Source organism: Athene noctua, chromosome 20 (assembly GCF_965140245.1).
Source record: "Athene noctua chromosome 20, bAthNoc1.hap1.1, whole genome shotgun sequence".
Taxonomy (NCBI): domain Eukaryota; kingdom Metazoa; phylum Chordata; class Aves; order Strigiformes; family Strigidae; genus Athene; species Athene noctua.
In genome coordinates, this window is record NC_134056.1 from 13,258,877 (window position 1) to 13,274,209 (window position 15,333).

The following is a 15,333-nucleotide window of genomic DNA, read 5'->3' on the forward strand; positions in this document are numbered from 1 at the left end:
CAGGTCAGGTGCTTGACTCCCTGCTGTATGGTAGGATGCAAACAGTGCTCCCGAAAAGGTATTTATAGACACATGTACATATTTTAACATTTGAAATGCAGCTAAGTGAGTGACAACAGATTGCTGTAATTCTGAGGAGGTGAGTCCCCAGGGGCCGACACCACTTCCCTGTTGAAGAGATGGAGTCTGTCTGGTATTCAGGGCAAGTGGATAGAGAAAATTGTTTTTGTATTGCCCTGGCATTCTGGTGGAAAAAATGCATGTGTTTTTCATCCCACTGAAACAGCAGAGCATATGGTTGACCTGAAGCCAAGACTTCTCCCCCTTTTTGTTTTTGCAAAAGCGCTTTCAAGGTTTGGCGTGCTCTTTCTACGATGGCTTGTCCCGTGGGGGAATGCAGTGTACTTGCGATGCTTGTCTGTTTGCGATGGGGTTAGCTATGCGGTGAAGATCTTGTTTTGCTTTCTCTGTAAGTACTCTGGGTGATGTCAGTGAAGGATCTTTTCATAAAATATCAAACAAGCTATGCAGATCATCATCAGTTAGGCCCACAACGGCTGTATCCAATTTATGGTTCCTAACAGTTTCTGTAAATCTTTTAATAGCAGTTTTAAGTTGTTGCAGGACAATAGTCTGTTCACAGATTCTTCAGCCCAGGTACTGCCTGGTGATGATATCTGTACCTTTTCAAGTGCTATTTGCAACACCATTTGAGATAGTGAGTGTTTGGTTAAAGCAAGAGCCTTTTCCATGATCTCCTGTGTTTCTGCTGCTATAAGGATGTCGTCCATATAATGATATATAACAGCTTGGGGGACCTAGTGGGATTTTTATGTCTTATGGTAAAATAACGCAGTGGTATTGTTTTGCAGGTTTACTAATATTAATAGTGGGAATAGAAAAAGTAATTTTAGGTGCATCATTTGGATGCAAGGGAATGCTAAAAGAAATCAATCCTTTAGATCAATTACTACAAGATGCCAGTTTCGGATAATCATTGTTGGGGAGGGCATTCATGGTTGTAAAGTACTTTTATCCTCCATGGTATCGTTAATATGTTGGACATCATGTAAAAGTCACTATTTACCACTTTAATTTACAATAAGAAACTTATTGTCCCTTAATGAAATCATTAAGTTGGGATGACTTTTTTCTTGGCAAGGGCTACTGCCCGAGTCACACAGGTGATTCGGTTTACAAGGTTAGTGTCAGGGTGGGTTTCAGGGTGATTTGTGCTACAGTGGTGATTAAGACAAATTTGATCCAATTTGAGTTCCCCATTGAGCCATACAGTCATGACCCCAAATGTAATAGGGGTTTTCCAATATAAATGGGTGAATATTTGCTACTCAGTTTTCTGGGCCCCTTACATGAATGAGATCCTTGCTTTAAATTGCTACAGCGTGACACCAACCCCTGAAAAGCATTTGAGTTACCGGAGCCAACAGCCAATCTGCTCACAGATATTATGGTCACATCTGCACCAGTATCTAAAATGCTTGTCAGCTCAACAGATTTTTTAGCTTTAGTGAGAGTACATTTTACCAGAAGTTAACCTTGTGTCGCTGTCTGAGTCCAAAAATATTTAAGGGGTACCTGCTGATCCAAATCCTGATTGCGGCTTCTCGGCATAGTATTAGGGGGAGCTGCAGTAAAATTAACAAGCTGAACAATTTTTGACCCTTTTGTTACTGAACACAGGGGTACAGACCATAATTTTGATTTTTTCTCTTCATAGCCAGCTTCTACGACCCCTGGTAAAACAAACAACCCCTGTAAGGTTGCAGATGACCTTTTGACAATATTTTCATTAGGCACATGGTTCAGAGGTGCACTCTCTCCGCAGAGTATGCACCTAAATTCAAGACAACAATCAACAGAGAATGACTGCCCCCTGCTAGAGGAGGTATTTCACCTGTAACACTGAGAACACGGAGCCCAAACCAACCGCCGTACCGATGCGCCAGCGGGCGGGCACTAGGACCCTGCAGTTCCTGGCCGGCCGCTTCCCTGGCCGGAGAACTCCGCGGCTGCAGCGGCCGCGTCTGGCACACACACACACACTCACACGGGCACACAGAGGAGCTCCTGACACTCATTACTGAGACAACATAAAGTGACAAATATTACAAATACGAGGACTCCATTAAGAACACATGAGCGCGCGATGCCGGGCTCATCCGCAGGCGGCTGCTCCGCGGCGCGGGGGGCTCGGGGAGGCCCCGGGCCGCCGTTGCCATCTCCATACTGCGCGCCCCGACCGCTGCTGGACCCCGCGGACTCCTCCGTCTCAGTAGTCTCCTCTGAGAAACGTTGCAGTCCCTGATGTGCATCCTTAGATGGATATTGTTCGGCTTGGGTGGCTTTCATCAATGCATTTGCCCTATCCCAAGTCATCAAGTGCTCTGGTTTTCCCAATTTTGCCTGCTCTGTTAAATCAGCTTTTATTAGAGGCCAGAGCTCTGACTTCATGCAATCCATCGCCAAGCTTTAATAATCTTTGTAGCATAGCTCTTAAAGCGCTCGACTTCATGGAAGTCTTACTTTGCATTCCCCATGTTTTAAGTACCTTGATTTGGCCTCCATGGCGTGCCGTGGAGTCTCCCGTCCTGCGTGGAGCTCCGTCACCTCCTGCCGTGTGCCGCCGACCGCCACCGGTCCGCACACCGAAATCACCACTGCCCTCACGTCAGGGTCACCATTTGTTGTGGTAAGGCATTAGCTGTCTTTTCCTACCTGCCAATCCACAGAAATGTGGCTCTCAGATCACAGCTAACCCTTGCAGGAGGTTAAAACCTTTGTGGGAACAAAAGCACAGACACCAATATGATGGTTGCTACTTGTTCAACTTACTAGCTGTGCAATTGCTTTATATATGCTCCTTAAAGGGATCCACCTTAAGCGTGGCTGTGTCTTGGTAACATTCTTCTGTGGCGTGTTTGATTGGTTCCCTATTCTTCCTGTACATCGCGAGGTCTTCTGAGCGCCTCTCCTTACACTAGTGAAAATAATAATGTTGTTACTTTTATTTCAAACCTATGAATGTTTCATGACCTGAACTAGAGGAGTACTAAAGGACAATAGTATGAGGTTGCCGGAAATGTTTGTGTGGGACTCAGAAAGGACTAACATTTGGAGAACTGTGTTCATTTTATGAATCACAAGAACATTCAGTTCTCTTACAGGCTGCCTCCCTACCTGGAGCAAGCCAACCAAACACCAAAAGACTTGCTTCTGGCTGTAAGACAAAAGTGTAGCCATTGATGGTAAGAATTATAAAAAAACCCTGGATGCAGTATAATATGGAGCTAGAGTGTGCACTATGGAAGGGATTATAATAGAAGTGCCTACAACTGTATACAAAATTAAACAGATTCAGTATCAAGTGTTCAAACCTGAACCTTTATCCTTACACTGTCTTCATAATTTTAAAGACAGTTTTGGTATTTTACTGGGCAAAAGCGGGGTTTTGCAACACAAAAAAATTTAAATTTTATGATGTTGAATGATATGGAAAATCCTATATCCAGCATCTTCTACTGCTTCTCCCACCTTCTCAGAGGCTAATGTCTGTTGAAGTCATGATCTAACAGGCTGTAACTGATCAACAACCAATCCTTATCTTTGTGGTAAAACATTTTTTTTAAAAATACACCTTATGAATCAGACCAGGTGATTTTTAAAGCTACCCTCTCATGTCTTTGATACTGTTGTTTGGTCGAGTATTCCATGGTGACATTATGATTCATGCTAAACAAAGTGAAAACTACTGTCCAATGGACTAAATTTTTGTGTGCAGCTGAAACTGTGACAAATACTAGCAGATACTCCAAGTGTGCTGTGGTAAATACTGTAAAGCTTTAGGGTCTTGACTGATCTGGCTAGGCTCCCACTTTCCTGCTGTAGAACAGTCAATAATGGCTTCTCCAGTCACTAATTTATCACATTTGTGTACGCACATTTGCAGGCAGTGGTTGAACTCCTCAAACATGGGGCTGACCCAAATCTGCCGTTAAGTGGAGCAGTAAGAAGCGCCCTCTGTGCAGCTGTCAGTACAGTGTATGAACAGCAGAGAACAACAGCACAAAGGATTGCTTTGGTGAGATAACATCTGGCTGTCTGTTGTTTTTTTAATTTAAGAAAAACAGTGGGTTTTGTCAGGTGCATTGAGTCCCCTTTCTGTTTAATGGGTAAGCTGATTTTTTTTTTTCCAGAACAGTTAATTCATGTCTATTCTAAAAGCTGTTTGTTTCTGTCCTGAGAAACAGGGGTTTTGTAGGGAAATTAATTTTCATGTTTGAGTAAAGAGGATGATAATCTCTTTGTGTAGAAGAGGAAAAATTACATTGAAGTCAAATGGGATGGTTGTAGTGGCCACAGCCCTGTCAAATCTGTTATGTTTATAAACACAAGCAGGGAAGGGAGATGCGTTGTGTTTGGTTGTTATTGTAAAGTGGTCAGTACCACTTGTGACAAGCGCACTTTCTCATCTGTGATGAGGTCAATGGCAGAATTTTTGTGAAATGTGAAAACTGGAGTTTTTCTCCTCAAGCCAGGGAGCACAGGGCTGATCTCATTCAGAGTGGAGGTGAAGAAGGCTGTAGCTGAGGGCTCTGGGAGCAATTTCCCGAGCTGGGTTCTGTTCTGCCCCCACCCTCACTAGTTGTCCCTGCTTCATTTGTTACTGCAATATTGAAATATCCAGAAACAAATAGCAGTTGGCTGCAAGAAGGCTTTACTTATGCAGTGCATTTGGATTTGACAATTCATCATCACCTCTAAAGGGGCAGAAGAAATGTATGGTTTGGTGGACAAGACAGTCTCACAAATAGAGGTTAAGCTCTGATGCTCAGTCCTGTCTCTCTAGCTGTGGTGTGAATGCAATTTTCTGGGAAGGTTTTCTTTTTGCTTGTATGTGTAATGATTTGATTTCTGCAGGTTGATAAGCTGCTTGAATGTGGCGCAGATATCCTTGCACCAGTCACTCTTAGGGAAGGACAGAGAAAAGCTGTGGGAACAGCTGTTGACTATGCCTATTATAAATATTATCAGGTATGACTTCACTTCCCATATCTGTGTATCTGCATCCATTCAAATACATGGCCTGTTGTGTTCTTATGAATTTTCTAGGGCCTTCTTCAGAAACTTTCATGGAAATCTGCGTTTTCCCTCCATTTGTTGTGAGACTCAGTTCAGCACTAAATGAAACATTAATCACTTAAAGTCTGAACACCTCTAATAGTTTTGCCTGTGAAGGCAATCTTTGCTGTCACATATTATAGTAAGGTTCCAATCATAGCCGGATTGTAAAGAGTTCATCTTAAACCAAGGCATTCAAACCAAAATTAATATGTGTTTCCATAAGGCTTCAGTCAAATCAGGAGAAATTATTACAGGTTATATATTATGGTAATTTTAGATGTGTTGTAAGCTATGATTGGACATTATTGATCAACCTTTAAAACAATGGATTTCCTAAATACAATATAAATTTAAATAAAACATACATTAATATATTTATAATGTATATTATGTATTGTATATAAACCAACTAAAATATGTATTTACTAAACAAATACATGGATTTACTAAAGTAGTCTTTAATCATTTATTAATCCCTTATAAAAAGAATCTTACTGTGAAATATAACAAATTTCTGCCTGATTTTTTTTTTTTTCTGCATATATTTGTTTAGAAAAACTTCTAAAAGGCCTGGGATTTTGTGACAGTTCTAATTAGAAGTAATGTAAGATTTTTTTTTTATATAGCCTTATTAACAAGAAAACTTACATGATAAGCAGATTGTGTATCTCTGGAATATAAACAATAGTTCTTCTGAAAAGAACAGAAGTAGTGGTGCACCTTGTTCATGGAGCAGCCTGCTTAGAGCTGATGAGGGTTATTGCATCCCACACTAATATTCTATGTAGACATTAAGTTGTGATTTATTTGCTTGCAATTGCAGCTGATCCTCAAACAGAAAAACAAATTAAGCAGTTTATAGCTGTAATCACAGGTCAAACTTGATTACTATACTCCAGGTACCTTACTTACTTTCCTGCCTTACTCTGGACTTTTCTCTGTACTCTCCTTGCTGGCACTCCCTACAGGGAAGCAGTATGGGGAACTGAGGAACATGATAGTGGACAAGCAGTGCCCTCTAGCTGTTTTTTTCATTTCCAAGAAACTTCTTGGTGCTTCCAGAAGTGCTGGGAGAGAGTCTGCAAGATGAGGACAGCTTCCAAGCACAAGGTCCTGCACCAGTATCAGGACAGCCCTGAAATGCTGGGGTTTCAACCCCAAGCCCCAAATGAAGGTTGACATATGGGTGATTCCCACAGCCCTTCCCCAAGGGGGGTGAGTTTGCCTTTAGGCTTCCCTCCAGGGTGCTCTGGCCTGGCAGACAGAGCCGTTGGGTAAAGGAGCCCCAGGGGTCTGCATTGAGTAACCCAAGGTCAGGGGTCCCACGGAGGGATAACAGCCGGGACCCCTTGCAGGAGGGGCAGTGTCTGTGTGTGAGGGGGATGCCCTGTGCAGAGTTCCCTGTTGGGGAAGGACCTCCCGCCTCCCTGGGACTGGGCTCCAGTCAGGTCTGGCCTTTCTAAACGCGGGCTGTGTAGAGATTCAGGATGTGGCTTCCTTGGTCTTATGTGTTTGGTTTGTTGACTTGGTTGTCTCCTGTCCCTTCTATGGGAAACTGCATTTCACCATTTATTCCACCTATTGTTGGTCGTGCAGTGTTGTTGTTGGGGTCAGTGGGATTGATGTCAATTATGTATAATCTGACTTGTTTGTACCCCCAGAGCTTACCCATGTACTGACCCTTTTGTATCAAATACCATTTGGTTATTGGTTCATCTTTATGCTGGCTGTGTCCTTTATGCTAGGCCTAATAACTGGCAAAACAAGCCCCCAGTACTAATGCAGGCTGAGAGTAAAGGGATTGAGAGCAGCCCTGTGGAGAAGGACTTGGTGGATGAAAAGCTGGACATGACCTGGCAATGTGTGCTCGCAGCCCAGAAAACCAGCTGTACCCTGGGCTGCATCAAGAGCTGTGTGGCCAGCAGGTCCAGGGAGGGGATTCTGCCCTCTCCTCTGCCTCATGAGACCCCCCTGCAGTGCTGTGGCCAGCTCTGGGGCCCCCAGCACAGGAAAGACAAGGACCTGCTCGAGCGGGTCCAGAGGAGGCCACAAACATGGTCAGAGGGGTGGAACAGCTCTCTGTGAGGACAGGCTGGGGGAGCTGGGGGTGTTCAGCCTGAACAGAGGAAGCTCCGGGGAGACCTTAGAGCAGCCTTCCAGTACTCAGAGGGGCTACAGGAAAGCTGAGGACAGACGTTTTAGTAGGGCCTGTTGCCATAAGACAGGGGGTGATGGTTTTAAACTAAAAGGGGGTAGATTCAGACTAGATATAAAGAAGGTATTTTTTACAATGAGGGCGGTGAAAGGCTGGCACAGGTTGCCCAGAGAGGTGGTAGATGTCCCCTCCCTGGAAACATTCAAGGTCAGACTGGGCAGGGCTCTGAGCAACCTGGTCTAGTTGAAGGTGTCCCTGCTCATTGCAGGAGGGTTGGACTAGATGACCTTTACAGGTCCCTCCCAACCCAAACTATTCTACAATTCCCCCCTGAAGAAACATTTGAAAATTGGTTTTGTTAACTTGTTGAATACTCACCAGACTGATAATTGGAACAACTGGAACATCTAACCTGGACATGTCCTGTGCCTTGTATCACAGACTGAGCTCCAAGCCAGGATCCAGCAGGGGTGATGCTGTGCATTTGGAATGGGTTGGCTTTAAATCTGAAACACTTGTGTGTTAGTGTTCTCATACATTAACTCATGGTATGTTGCAGGACAGAAGAATTGCTCACACACCATACCACGTACTGTCAGCATCTGAGCAGGAAGTTTTTCAAACACGCCGATCGCTGCTGGAACACATTACAGCAAAGCTCCGTGAGCGTGTCATCCTGAAAGAGAAGGAGTGGGATCGAGAAGAGCTGAGAAGATCCAAAAAATGTTAGTTTAAGCCTAAGAGTAGTTTGAGATTAAGGGTAGCATCACCTGGTGTGAAGGGGAATTAACTGTTGTAATTCCAGTGGTGCTGTCTGGAAAGGTAACTCCTAATAAAAACTGCTCCTACATATTTGGTAAGGAGATACAGGGGTTCTACAAACAATAAAGAGAATGAACAAAAAAATCTGAAAGAGAAAATCTAAATACGAGTTTAGTGCCTATCAGCTGCTTCCTGGTAAATCCCTGTACAAGATCTGTTACCACGTGTTAAGCAGTGATTGAGGAGAACCTTGACATTGTTTTGCATTTAGTGCAGGGAATGGAATGCATGCAATGGTGGCTGTGCACATCCAGCCTATTTTTATTCCTTATAGCAACTTATTCTCAGGTCCTTTCCTAAGACTCCCATTGTATCAGTGCTCGTCTGCTATTAGAGTAGCAACAATGAATATACAAATTAAGATGATTTGAGTTATATCCTCAGTAGTGCTCAAGTGTGTGGTGAAATCAGGCTTAGAATCTAGGTCTCTGAATACCAGTCTTCGGGGCAGAAGGTGTATCATGCTTGGGAAGTGAACTCTGAACATAAAATTGTTACCTTTGCAGTTCAGCATAACCTGTGATTCTGTGGCTTTTCAGAAGCAGGAATTAAGAGTAAATTACCTGTATGATTTCTTTCTCTTGGCTGTGACATAGCAACTTGGCACCTTTTTTCTTGGCTTCTGAAGCTTATTGATGGAAATTGCATTTTATTATGTATCTTCAAATTTTATACAGTATACAGAGCCAAGCAGACTTTTAACGAAGGTGGATCTTGAGACTAGTGTTCTAATTCAAGTCAGAATACTGATTTTTGTTTTCCCCCGTGCCTCCTTTTGTCGATGTAGTGGATTCAGCCGTTCATAGGCGTGATTCAAAGAAGAAAGGAGGGAGCCATCGTGTGGAAGAAGTGAGGTAGGGCAGAGCTACTGCATTCAAGTATTGACTGTTCTTAATCAAAAATGCTATGCCCTGTTTTTTTCTGTCACCATAATTATTGTCACCCTGCCATTTTTCTCCTTTCTAATTTTCCTCTCTAGTCTACCCAGACTTATCAGCTGCAGTTAGCTTTTTTCTCTGCTTTGATCACATCACTCCTTTTCAGCTTCAGACTTTGCCATATATTCAGTCATCTTGTCCGAAGCAGTGTGTCTTTGTGTTTTAAACCAATTACGACACGAGTACTGTGCAAATGCTAAGAAATAGGCCCATACAAACTTTGTAGCTTACATTTCTTCAGAAATTGAAGGAAAGACCTGTGCAATTTGAATGTTATTTTTGGAATTGTATATTAACAAAAGTTTGAGTAATAATGGAAATAATACTTACCTCAAGGATACTGAATTCTGTCATCAGTTTTCCCGACTGCAGGGAATTCACAGGCTCCTGAACTTTGTCTCAGTATTTGAATCAAGGGGAACTAACATAGGTGTCAGGAACTGGGGCACTTTTGAAGACAGAAATTTTGAGGTAGCATTTTTGTTGAACTGAGATGGATCAATAATAGCATAAGATGCAGAAATAGCCAGAAGAATGTAAAGTGAAATAAAAATAAAATCCAGAAGGTTGAAGTAGCACAAAAAGATTTTACAAACAGATCTCAGCTATGACTTGCAGAGATGGATGAAACCTCAGTGAAACTTGGTAGCTCTTGGGAAATGTTTCTTAAATGGTTTTAAAAGATGTAAACACATAGCCCAGCTTGCACTTAGATCAAACGTTCTACTTCCCAGTCCCGCTGAAAGCCTTAGTCCAAGCACTCTTCACTTTATGCTCCAATTTTGGAATAACTGTTGTGGTTCCGTGGCCTATGAGTGTCCCTGATTGTTTCTGCAGTATCCCAGTGGGTTCTGTGTGGGTTTTTTAAAGACTGACATCTTGACTTTGTTATCTCTGGCCATACGTAATCAGGTCTGCCTGCCAGTTTGAAAATGGACATCTCCAGACCCAGTGTCATGAGTACACTGAAGCACGCAGTGTGACAGCATATAGCAGGATGTGGATATCCGTTTGGTAAAGGCTTGGGCATGTTTCTCACTAGGACACTTGGCTTTTCTGGGGACTGGCTCTGCAGCTGGTATGAAGTCTATTCCACACTGACTCCTGTGAGAAGCTAGAGAGTCTCCTGTTTCTTTATTGTTGAACATATTTCTATATTATAGCCATTTTAATTTAGTTTTATGGTGATCTGCAAGCATGCTGTCAGCTTGAGGAAAATCCTAAATAAACAATAATGTGCTTTCATTTTACATCTACTTCTGTTCTAGACTACCATTCTTTAAATACTGCTATCAGTGTGGACGTTCAGTTGGTATTCAGCTGTCACCTTGTATGCGTTGCCATGAAGTCTTCACTTGCAGTGAGACTTGCAGAAGTAAATCCTGGAATGAACAGCATAGGCAGGAATGCTTGGGATTGCTGGGTATGTCTGACAGTCATTACTATATAAAGTACAGTGGTTTGTGCATGTGTACTGACCTAGGTATGTCTTCCTTGTAATGGCCCAGTAAAATGTGTGTTCTGAAAGAATTTAAATAAAAAGGTTCAGCTCATTCACTTGAATAGCTGTGGGTTTTGTAAACCCACCAGCTTTGAGAGCTACTACTGTGTCCTTACTTCCAGTTTTGAGAGAGAAGAATCTTTAAGGTGAGCGCAGAGCAAAGGAAATACTCTGTAAGACTGTTAGCTACTGTGAACATCAACAGACAACTTTCCAGGCTGAAAGACCACAAAAGATCTAATAAGCTAGGCAGAGTGGAGCTTTCTCTACAAACTCTCCTCTTAATTGCGTCTATCTGTATATTAGAAGAGAAATCAATGAGTTTTCTGACTGGAATTGTTGATACCACAATTGTGCTGATAAAAACAGCATTACACTGCATTACACACACCACATGCTACACAGCAGTGGAAGACTAGCATGGTAAAAATGGTACTATGCTCACATAGATTGAATGAGAAATCTGTCAAATGTGAGGATGGATACAGAGCTGCTGCTGTATTCACTGAAGTTCTGTGATCTGTGTGCTGGTGGTTGCCTGGGATGGGGCTTTTAAATTTGGCTACATGTAAAACCCTGTCTGTTGGGGATAGCTGGATCTGTCCCACTGGAGGTAAGTTACATCAAGCATACATGCTTACCAATATGGGCTCTAAATAGAATCAAAGTATTAACTAATGGAATAGAATAGAACATCAAACTACAAGAACAAATGATGGGTAATACCAAGGACTTAAACATGAAAAAAAATTACATTAATTTAGAAAACAGAGTTTTACTACCTTGTCTTTAAAACTGTAATGTTAGGGGTACAGCTGGGCAATATTAGAATGTTAACTAGTAATTATATAAGTTACTGCTTCTTTGTGGTGTAATCCTTTACCTGTATGGCAAATGCCAAATTTAATTCAATTCAGAGTAAGTGTGAATGTCTTCCTGTAGACAGAATTTTTCTCAGAAATAAACAAACTTCTTTTTAAGTAGTGTCTTCCTTTCTAGGTAATTTTCAGGTAGAAAGATTTTTGTTTGTTCCCTTTTTTCTTTTTTCTCTCCAATGGTTGTTTGTAATTTAAAAGGACCCACAATTCCCGAACTCAGGCCAGTTTGAGCAATTCAATCTGTTGCTCTGAGAGCCTCTGATGCCCTCTGTCCTATTTCCTGATTCCTGTGCCTTTCACTGTAGGGTGATGTGATTAGCATTTATTTTGTACCTTACCAGCAAATCTCTCAATATTTAACCGAGACCTGAAGTAATTATTAATTGCAGGATTAATACATTCTCAGATATGTTTACTAGAAGAAACAAATATCATTTGCATACTAATAATGTGATCACTGTTTTCTAAGAAGTTTATAGGTAAGTGAGTAGGTAGCCACAGGTACCTGAGAGTTGTGTCTGTTAACATCACGTTTGATAAACAATGCCAAAATAGGAACTTCCTCAAGTCTTGTACCTGCTTCCAGTTTATTGTTCCAGAGAAACTGACGGTCATCAAAGAAATATGGGTGGTTGGTTTTTTTCTTCTTTTTTTTTTTTTTTTCCACAGAGAAGAGTACAGGTCAAGCAGCTCTGGATGCAAGCAGTGCAGCATGCAAAAAGAATGTCACTGGCAAGAAAGGGGAAAATGTAAGAGAAGGAAAAGATCAAAGGAGAGCTGGAAGAAAGAGTAAAGTTGGCATTGGTGGAAGAGAGCATCACAGGAAGAATGACTGACTTGTTTCAAATCTCTCCTACTACTGTGTGGACAAATTTTAATACCACTGTACTTTCTGCCTTGTATTCCACTCCTGCTAAGGTTAGAAGGGATCTATTTTGACGTTTTGCGAAACTAAATCCAAACATCTAAGATACCACATATGAGCTCAAGTATGATAATGCCATTGAAAACCAGTGTGTGTGTGTATATACAAGTTATGTATTTAAATAAATGTTTGCAATTCGTGTTGGTTTTAATGGTCTAATACTGTATATATGTATTTTAAATCCCAGTATGGCCCATTATTAAACTTCATTACAAATATTCCCTCATGTAGGGAACAGAGGGCCCATTTGGCAACCGGACTTGCTCTCTAGGGATTTTTGTTGCTTTATGGGAGCTTTATAGATCTGGGATCCTGGGGAGAGGCTGCTGAGAACTGTTCAGCCCTTAGACTATTAGCCCTTGATGTTAGTCCACAGGGTCACTGACAATCCTGCCAGGAGAGTGACTACATGGTTCTGGGGGTGGACAGGGAGGCCCAGGTGTTTTTTTCCTTGATCCTACTGCCTAAGTGGAAAGGCTTAAGGAGGAGTAGGTGGTTCTTGAGGTTCAGCACCTTGTTGTGCAACTGTGTCACTGAAAATGGTTTGGATTTAAAACCACAGGACTTTGGGGGGGTCAAGGACTGATAGGGAGGGGTAGAATCCACCTGACAAAGTGGGGTAAAAAGCCATCTTTGCTAATAGGCAGGCCAACTTGAGGAGACTAGGAATAAGATAGAAGGGAGATGACGAATCACATTTAAGTGAGGAAATGGTGGACTGGTCTGACAAGCAAAGGGGCAGAGTCATGTGGTTAAGAGTCCTCAAAATCAACAGAACGGGGCAGAATGGGTCCCACTCACAAATCAGTAAGTGCTGAGAGGACATCATGGAGAACCTCTCATCTTTTCTTGGAAAACCAACTTGACTGTGTTGCACCTTTCTGAAGTGCCTGTACACTAATGCACTCAGTATGAGGAGCAAACAGAATGAATCAGAAGTTTGCATGGCAACAATCTCACTGAGGTCACAGACATGTGGTAGGAAAGCTCACATGACAGAAGTGCTGCAATGGATGCATACAAACTCTTCAGGAAGGACAGGCTGGGAAGGTGATGAGCAGGAGTTGCCCTTTATGTGAGAGCAGCTGGAATACATGGTGAGGTGAACGATGAACCAGTTGAGAGCTTATGGCTCAGGACTAGCAGGCAGACCAACATGGCTAATGTGAGGGGGCTATCTGTACAGACTTGATCAGGAAAAAGTAGCAGCTGGAAGAAGTCTCGTGCTCACTGGCCCTTTAAGCACCCTTGTATCCTATAGAGAGACAATACAGAAGAGCACAACAAATCCAGGACATTTCTGGGGTACGTTCATGACAGCTTCCTAGCATTCCTCCTAGATTGAGGAGCCAGTCAAGGGAGGTGCTTTGTTCAACCTGATGCTTACAAAGAAGGAGAAACTGATTAACTAGCTTGGTGACATGAATCTGCACGGTTGCGCTGACTGACTAGTCCAGCTCCAAGAATCTTGGGTGGATTGTTATGAATGAAAAGAGCAGAAATCTTTTATTTGTCTCTTTCTAGCATGGATGCCAGTGAAACTCTATCATCTTTCAGAGAATTTGTAGGTGACTGTAAATCATTAATGTACCTACTGATGTAACCTCCCTTTGTTTGTAAGGTGTTTGTGTTCCATAATACCCCATGGTGGTAGTTTGAGGCACCTTCAGTTCTTTGTTTAGCTCCCCAAGTCATGGGGAAAGAAGGCTGGCTACAGGTGGCTGCAATGAGGCGTGGAGACAAGAGAGGAGGCTCCACAGGCATCTGTCCAGAGAAGGGAACCCATAAAGATGTGGAGAGCAGTGGCTGCACTTCACTTAGGATGCTGTGTGCATACTGTCATGTTATGGATTAAGTACCAATCTCCACAGTCAGAGGAGCTGGACTATTTGAGGCCAGGGCCTTTCCACGTCTGGACCATCTTTATGAAGCTGGACTTCAGCTTCCAGGTGAGCCTGTATGGAGAAGCCATTTGGCTTCCTAGAGAGAACTCCACAGGAAGGCAAGCAGCAATGTCCATCTCTGCTGCCTTTAGGTCCCATGAGAAAATGATGTTCCTTCTAGCTCCTCTCCTAGGGCACAGAACGGGCTGCAGGGAGGGACCATTTTGATCCCTGCACTGGGGGCTGAGGGACCCTATCTAGGATGGGGTCCCCAAGGCTGACACAGGCTCCACCCAAGCAACTCAGTAATGGTCAGTGACTTATGGGTCATGAAATATCAGTATTTGTTTCTTTCAGAAAAGAAGTCTATTTTGTCCGGTAATATCAGAACTGATATCAGGATTTGTCCAGTAATGTCAGAACTGGTAACAGGTATGGTACCAAAGCACCTGGTTACAGTATGGTTTGAAGTGACCATAGCTTGTCAACAGGGTGCGGTATAGTAAATGCACACCACAGGAATATTTTCCTGAATGTATAATGCCTTAAAAAGACATTATTTTATATTTGGTAGCGTGGACATTTTAATAAAGATGCCTTGAGGTTTCCATGGTAGTCCACAAGTTTCTGTTTAGGTGAAATACCATTTTCGCAGCTTTGTGACAGTTCAGTTCACAGTTGTGACTTAGGGAGTTCGGGCAAAAGCCAGAGTGCCTTCTGTGTTTCAGATGCACGCTTTGCCCTCTGTTCTGTGGAGGAGGCAGCTCTTCAACCTTAGGAGCTAATGGAAGAGAGATGAAGATCTTGCATTTTTAGCAGAATGTAAATATTGCTGATAATTTAGTTTCAGAAGTCTTTAAAGGGACCGGGGGGGGGGGGGGTGTGGGGGTGGGTGGGTGTGTGGTGAATGTGTGTGGGTGCGCTGGGGGAAAGCAGTGACCAATGCATTGTTCATACAGTTCTGTTGTCAAAGGCAGAAAAGAAGTGGCCTGTACACAATCTTCTGACACAGTGGATCGGGACCTGGATTTAGGCAAAGTAAAATTATATTTCATCACTGCCAATTTTGTCCTTTGTTATTGTTTTTGT

General features: G+C 42.6%; 2 protein-coding genes across 4 annotated transcripts in view; both read left to right on the forward strand.

Annotated features, from left to right (window-relative positions):
* Positions 1-12,494, forward strand: part of LOC141968791 (ankyrin repeat and MYND domain-containing protein 1-like) — a 28,555-nt gene extending 16,061 nt beyond the window's left edge. For 2 of the 3 annotated variants that reach the window (XM_074923910.1, XM_074923911.1), the window contains 6 exons: positions 3,968-4,099; positions 4,939-5,052; positions 7,857-8,022; positions 8,907-8,973; positions 10,326-10,480; positions 12,106-12,494. In XM_074923910.1, the coding sequence (XP_074780011.1) occupies positions 3,968-4,099; positions 4,939-5,052; positions 7,857-8,022; positions 8,907-8,973; positions 10,326-10,480; positions 12,106-12,272 (801 nt within the window). In that variant the 3' untranslated portion in view covers positions 12,273-12,494. The remainder of the gene's footprint in view (positions 1-3,967; positions 4,100-4,938; positions 5,053-7,856; positions 8,023-8,906; positions 8,974-10,325; positions 10,481-12,105) is intronic. The other variant, XM_074923912.1, reaches the window with a different exon arrangement.
* A 1,708-nt stretch (positions 12,495-14,202) lies between these two features.
* The window catches only part of LOC141968878 (ankyrin repeat and MYND domain-containing protein 1-like), a 48,710-nt gene continuing 47,579 nt past the window's right edge, over positions 14,203-15,333 (forward strand). Inside the window, exon 1 of the mRNA XM_074924123.1 lies at positions 14,203-14,310. Coding sequence (XP_074780224.1) covers positions 14,203-14,310 — 108 coding nt within the window. The remainder of the gene's footprint in view (positions 14,311-15,333) is intronic.